The 7,393-nt window shown below is 44.1% G+C and overlaps 1 protein-coding gene across 1 annotated transcript in view; it reads right to left on the bottom strand.

Annotated features, from left to right (window-relative positions):
* Nucleotides 1–4,602: 4,602 nt before the first annotated feature.
* The window catches only part of foxa3 (forkhead box A3), a 4,007-nt gene continuing 1,216 nt past the window's right edge, over nt 4,603–7,393 (bottom strand). The window contains exon 2 of the mRNA XM_020605589.1: nt 4,603–6,648. Within this exon, the coding sequence (XP_020461245.1) occupies nt 5,320–6,648 (1,329 nt within the window). The 3' untranslated portion in view covers nt 4,603–5,319. The remainder of the gene's footprint in view (nt 6,649–7,393) is intronic.

Genomic DNA, 7,393 nt, shown 5'->3' with positions numbered 1-7,393 from the left:
CCCTCTCTCTCCCTATGCTTCTATATGCCCCCATTACACATTACTAACTTTGTTTCTCCTCTCTCCCGTAGTGTGTCCTCTCTCTCTCTCCCTGTAACTTTCTGCAGGTTGCCCTGGAGCTCTATATCTCTGACGAGCAGTCACCGGCCACATCGACCTGATCAGTGTTTGATTGTTGTATCTTGTTGCTTTTCTTCTTTTGTCTCTCCTCTATCCACTCACCCCAACCGGTCGAGGCAGAAGGCCGCCCACCAAGAGCCGGGGTCTGTCGGAGGTTTCTTCCGTTAAAGGGAGTTTTTCCTCCCCACTGTCGCCAAGTGCTTGCTCAAGGGGGATTTGTTGGGTTTTCCCTATGTAATAATATTGATAACAGAAAGGTCTAGACCTTAGTTTGTAAAGTGTCCTGAGATGACTTTTGTTGTGATTTGGCGCTATACAAATAAAATTTGATTTGATTTGATTTGAATCAATGACAGTGTTTACTGCTCAGTTTCGCTTCTAATTCAGTTTGATCATGATGCCATTTGATGACCGGTTATTCATTACAGCTTACAGAACCAGTACCAGTTCTGCAGCCCAGTTTTCCCAGGATTTTATATTCAGTGTTCACTGCCATTGCAGGAAGTAGCATGACCTTTATGATGCAGAAAGCCTCAGTTCCATACACTGGAGCTCGTGTCCTGTCACAGACCTGCAGATTACTCATTTGAATTCCGTTTCCGTTGAATTCAGCGTAAATCACAAACTCTTCCTAAACTTTACCAAGTGCTTTCATTGCCTAACACTAACTCCTTAACCGTAGTTTAGTAGCTATAATGACAGCCCCTTTACCCAGACTTAACCAGACTACAGTTGCTCTGATATTGTAAAATGAGGCCAGTGTTGACATTGGATGCAAAAAAGTCTTTGAATGAACATTCTTAACTGAGACATAGGACGTGCTTTGTGTCAACTCCTCTTAACTGATGGACTGATACTTGTCACGTTGTATTTATTGTTGTCACAGAAAAAAAACAACCTGTCTTATCAATGTAAAGTCAAAATGCAGAACAGCTACAGAGGGAAAGTAAAATGGGGGGGATTTGGAGAAAAGAAGTTGCTTTCAAACCATGATGCCTAGCTGTAGCCAAGTCTGTCTTGTCCCCAAACCATGGTGCTGTCACATCAGAAAACTGTTTCAGCTCTGCTATGCCGTCCTGTTTGTATTGGCACTCTGTGTTTTATGTAGACGTTAACGCGGCAAAGATGCAGTTGTAACCACAGTGACATGCATAAATATGTATGTTCATACAGTTACAGTGCTCTCTGTACTCTGTTCATCTATAAGTGACATTATATAATTACCCATGGGCTCCTTTAAGCTGTACACCAGGACTTTACACATTATAGCCACCACAGTACATAAAGTAATCTAAAGGGAAAGTGATGAAGTAGAAAAACAGCATCATAATGATGTATTTTGCCTAAAATGTTCTTAATAATGTGTTTTCCTTTGCATACAGACATGGTGTGTATGATCCCACACAAGCATACTGAATGTATAATTTAAGTCTTGTTTTCTTTTCGTGTACACAAGCATGACAAGAATGTGTGGAGCTCAGCCTGTTGAGGCCATTTGTGTGAGATTATTTTATTGTGACATCCAGACTGTTATCAGCAGCCAGTATCTATTTTCTAAGAGTCTTGCATTTGGAAACTGGGTCAGCTATGGGTTACAGATTACAACTGAAAGCTTATAAATCTAACAGTAAAACTGGAGTTGATTTCTCTCCTTTGCTGCTGAAATGCCTGCTGCATTGTTGCTTTTTCTAAACTTCAAGCCACCGTATGTAATCTGTGCATAGACTCTAATCTGAAAAGCCTGGAATGAATGTGACCACTATCAGCGTGGTCACCTGATTACTGTGGGCAGACGTATCAGAGTGACATTTTAGTCAGCCAGGTTAGTCATACCTGGAGCAGCCTGGTGTGTGTGTGTGTGTGTGTGTCTATCAGAGAGAGAGAGAGAGAGAGAGAGAGAGAGAGAGCTTGTCTTTGTAGCTGTGGAGACCATACCAGGCAGGAGCTTGCCTATCTTATTTAACCAACTACTCTGAAGGACCTATTGTGTATGCAAGGTGACAATCTGCCATAGATTCCCACTCAACCTATAGGCCAGTGACCACTTCTGTGTGTGTGTGTTGTGCTTTATTAAAGGCCCATGTATTGATTTTATATAATAAAAAGGGTGAAATGATCAGAATCATGCTTGTGTTTCTGCAGCAACAGGTACTATTATGGTTCTTCAGTAATGTGACACTGATCGAAAGTGAACTTCAACAGTGATGCTAACAGTGATGTGTGTACTTGTATCGCTACACATTGTGGGGCCCAGTTTGACCACTGTAGTGGGGACATTTTGGCCAGTCCTGACTTTCTGTTACATCTTCAGTGGGCTGTTTGTGTGCTGAGACTTTGCTTTATGGTTCAGGTTTAGGCATTTAATTGTAAAGGCTGAGGTTAGCGTAAGGGGCTAGTGCATTACTATGTCAATGAGTGTCCTCATAAAGACATGCACAGATGTGAGTTTCCACGTTGCAGTGGTCTATATTTTTGAAGCTGCTGGGCTTGTGGTTGTTGGGCCTGACATAATAGAGAAGAAAAGGCAGTGACAAATATGTGACAGCTCTGACAGCACAGGGCTGGGTTGAGCAACTGCGAGCGGATAGACAGGCAAACAGGTAGACGGGAAGCCTGGCGTCAGGCCGAGGGAGCCTGAGGCCAGGGAAAGGCAGCTGCAGCAATCAACATCAATAAATTTATGTTTTATTTTAAAAGCAGCCGTAAGAGAGAGAGAACTGTCAGTGTGTCACAGAATTAGTATGTGAACTGTACCGAATTTTTATCGTCTTTAGATTCATCATTTGCAACATTATCATGTGTATCAATGTTCCCCCCCTTCCTAATGATCTTTATTATAGCGATTCAGTAAGTTTCCTCACTTTCGGTGCTCTGTCCCACAGAAACTGACACATAAAGGAAGTGGTTTCACATTTAGTTTGTTTCTGATAAACAGAAAAGGATCTGATAGATCAGGGGAAGCATCGAGGCCGAACACACACAGTGAAGAATAAAGAGCAAAATATTCTGCTTCTACTTTCCCCTGTTTTGTTGACTTGCCGATAGTTTTTCTAGTGCAGGGTCAGAGGCAGGTCAGTAGTTTTTGGAGTGGCCCGGGCCTCGCTATGTGTATGTGTGTGATGCCGCCCGGGCCGATGGCCTGTGCAGAGGTCCGCTTTGAGGCTCTCAGTGTGATCCGGCCGTGTTTAGTCTACCAGTCCTACATGTCACACACCACAGTCATTTGGTCAGGAGCTGTTTCAACAAGATGCTGCTATTCCTGCAGCACCGCCTCACAAGCCAGGTGAAAAAAGAGCCCTGACTGACTGACTGACTGGGACGAGTCGTCGAGGTGCTGCCAATAACGTTGCGTGATATCGGTGCTTCTCTTCATGTGGTTTTAACTAGAACAATTTGCTGTTGCAGTGTTTGTTTCATTAGCTGAATTTAAAAAAGGTTTTTGCACAGGTGAAGAAGAATTTGCTGCAAAATGACAAAAACTAAATAAAATGTGATAAAAGCCAAAAGAGGTCCTTGCGCTTATCATTTTGTGAAATTTATTGGAAACAGAGTGAGCTCATGATACCAAATGATTCATGACCAGGCTTTAAAAAACAAAATGCAATGTGACACAGACATAGGTGTTTGATTTACTTTTGATTTGACTTTTTCTCTACACTGACAACAAACCTTTCCTGCCCAGTGTTAATGGAAAAGAAAAACAAATGCACATTTTCTCCCCACATTTTTGCCTTTTTAATATGAAAAATGAAACATGAATCATCTTAATCACATTTAAACCAACAGAAACAACAAAAAACTATATATTATATCAGCACACTTTCAAAGGTTTGGAAAGCAACATAGCTTAAATAAGACATTTATTTTTGAAACTAAAATATGCTTCACAATGGACGACATGTGACCTGAAACTTGTGTGTTCCCTGCTGGTTGTCAGAGTAATCCTTCAATACATCGTCGATACATAGATCAGATCATCAATTGTTTGAAGAAAAGGCGCTTTTTGGACAGTGAGGGTTATTTGACACCCTGTGATATTGTTACACTTATCCCATTGAGCCGATGCATTGACAGTGTAAGGGGGGGGAGTTCCTAAGTATTGTTGTAACACACGCACACACACAAACACACACTATCAGCCCACCTGGCTAGTGGGAGCTCCATAGTGCAAAGTACTGTTTGTAAATCCTCCCATAGTGCATCTCTCCTCCCCTCCACTGCTTTAGTAACTGACTGAATGTCTTCTGCTCCTCACCAGATATCTGTTCTGTCAAAACGTTACACTCTTCAATAGGTAACAACAGGAAATGATTTTGAACCATGAAAAACAGAAACATGACATGTTTCTGTTTCTATTTTTATTTTTTTATTTTTTTTAGTTTCTACCACAGATACTTTGCCTCGTTCCTTCTGGATACAGATTTTATTTATTTTTTTTAATTTCTTCCTCCTCTGTGCTCCAGCAAGGACAGCATGGCTTTTTTTTCTTCATATCAACCAAAACATCAAACCATTTTTTTAAAGTACAGACTGAATGAGCTACATTTACATTGACGGACGCCTAAACCGACAGAAATACGGGAACATTGTGTAAAATGCTGTAACACAGAAATGTACTTAACTATCTCCCACTGCAGTAACACCTGCCGAAGCAGTAACCTGAAACTCGCTTCCATCTCTGCCTTTTGATTAAAAAAAACCCCTCACATTTGGGTTGTAACTGGTCGACAGAGCATTATACAAGATATATTAAAATTTATTCCCTTCATAAATAAATGCAAATATCATTTTCCCCCCACAATGCCTCTATTTACATTTTGTACAAAGCCAATTTTGCCTGAGACAGTGTTCCTGCAACAGGCAAAGACAGGATCTAGCTTCTGTATTGACTTACACACAGACGAGTCAAATGTCTTCATCAGTTAAGAATTCTAATCATCCAACTTCACTTTTCTGTTCTCTTTGTAACCAACCGGTCTCCATGTTTGTCAGAGATGGTAAATGGGGAATACGATCCTGTTCTTTGGTCCCTCAAATACAGCAGCCATTTTAGATGTGGCTCTTCCAAGGCCACTACACTTGAGCCAGAGAGGGAGAGAAAAGCTTTGGGTGTCCATTTTAGAAAAGACAGACAGAGAGAAGTCTCCATCTTGGCTCACCTCTGCAGGCAGGTGTGCGTAAGGGGTGTGTATGTACATATTAGGAGGCGTTGAGCACTGAACGGCTGTACAGAGTTTGGTAGTAAGCGCCTGAGTCCATGGTGGCCGGCCCAGGGCTGTCGTAGATCTGCTTGGCTCCCACAGGAGAGCCGCTGGTGTAGCTGTTGTAGGCCATCACCTGGTCCTGGTAGGATTTGAGGTCCATCTTCTGCTCATTGGACATAAGGTTGGTGATGGAAAAAGGGTGGTTGAAATTGTAGTGGGGGTCCAGGGACTTCAGGGCATCATTCTGTAGGTCCATTTGCTGCTGCATGGTGCTGGGTAGGAGGTGGGCACTACCTGCTAGAGACTGGGAGTGGAGGAGTGGGTTGGAAGAAGAGGAAGTGGCGGAAAGGGACAAGGAGGATGGAGGGATGGAGGTTGAGGTGGAGGAGGAGGAGGGAGCCATGGAGACAGACGGGCTGTGCAGGTGTGAGGAGGACAGTGGAGGGCATTCTAGTGGACCCAGGGAGTTTCGGGGATGCGTCTGGTCATCTGAAGACCCTGGGTGGGAGCTGTCTGAGTGGGTGGAGTTGGCTCCCTCTGATCCTTCTGTGGGGCTGCAGTCCTCCATCAGGTGATCTCCACTGTGGCGTCCTTTTCCTGAGCCCCCCTCCTGGCTCTTGGCTCCTTTCTTTGCTGCCTTGTCCTCGATCTTGAAGCGCTTCTGGCGCCTCAGGTAGCAGCCGTTCTCGAACATGTTGCCTGACTGCGGGTGCAGAGTCCAGTAAGAGCCTTTACCTGGCTTGTCTGGCGAGCGAGCTACCTTCACAAAGCAGTCATTGAAGGAGAGCGAGTGGCGAATGGAGTTCTGCCAGCGCTGCTGGTTCTCACGATAGTAGGGGAACAGGTCCATGATCCACTGGTAGATCTCATTCAGGGTTAGCATTTTGCTGCCACTCTGCTGGATTGCCATGGTGATGAGGGAGATGTAGGAGTATGGCGGCTTGGCATGGGTCAGGGAGCGTCGGTAGGGCTTTGGGGGAATCTCTTTAGGCCCGGCCCTGCTCAGAGTTGCAGTGGATGGGTATCCTAGCTGGCTCATGGTCTGGCCCATGTTCTGGTAGTGGGACAAGGAGCCCAGGGAGCCAGGAGCAGCACTGCCCAGCTGGGTTAGTGAGCCTGCGCTGAGAGATGAGGCCACCGGGGAGAGAGACATATGACTGGGCCCGGAGCCCATGGAGGCCAGTGGGGAGCTGCTGAGGCTGGAACTGGGGTACGCCATGTTCATACCTGCAGGGGAGGCGGTGGCTGGGTTCAGGTTGATGTAGCTGTTGATGGTGCCCATGGAGCCCAGACCAGAGTTCATGCTGGTGGGAGATGAATACATCTGGGGACAAAGAGGAACAACATCTGGTTATTCACATGAAAACACAAAGAAACATTTGGGTTATATAAATATCATACAGGCAAAGTTACAATCATTAATAAACTATCAGATAACACTGACCTTTAGTTTTTATAGTTTTGAAAACAGCTCTGTTGTAATTAATTGATTAAATTTATTTGCTGCCCAATGAAAGTTAAATGTGAAAGGGAAGCGGTCTGACTCCTTTTAAAAAGCGACTCCTAATCAATGCACAATGAAGCTCTCAGTGCGCGGAGAGAGGACATGGATTTCACACAGCCATGTTAACCTGAAAATGCGTAAAAGGCGCGTCATGGTGCCTCTCAGTTCAGCCGAACTCCTCCATGCTTCCATGGAAAAAACAAGTTCAGTAATTAAGATAAAGTGGAGGAATTTTCTGTTTCTTGACTCTGATCTTTTCTTTGCGTTTGTCAAAGATGAATGCTTCCGTGTTAAACTACCAGAAATATTTTGGTGAAATATCTAAAACCTGTGACGCGATGTAAAAATATTTAACGTAAACAAAATCCACGGGGAGAAGAGGAATCTCGGCCGCGTACTGATCTTGGGTTAAATATTATCAGACTCTTTCTTCGGGGTAATTTCATCAGTCGGGCCGACGTGAGAACTGAAGCTGCTGATGGAATTAACTCTAATTGAATTAGCAAGAAAAAAGTCTTGTTACATTTACACCTGATTGTCGCAACACTTCAGCGGCTGGCGCGGC

The sequence above is a fragment of the Monopterus albus genome, unplaced genomic scaffold, assembly GCF_001952655.1.
Source record: "Monopterus albus unplaced genomic scaffold, M_albus_1.0 scaffold71.1, whole genome shotgun sequence".
Lineage (NCBI taxonomy): Eukaryota > Metazoa > Chordata > Actinopteri > Synbranchiformes > Synbranchidae > Monopterus > Monopterus albus.
Note: the sequence above shows the minus strand (reverse complement) of the source record. Positions and strands in the feature narration are given on the sequence as shown.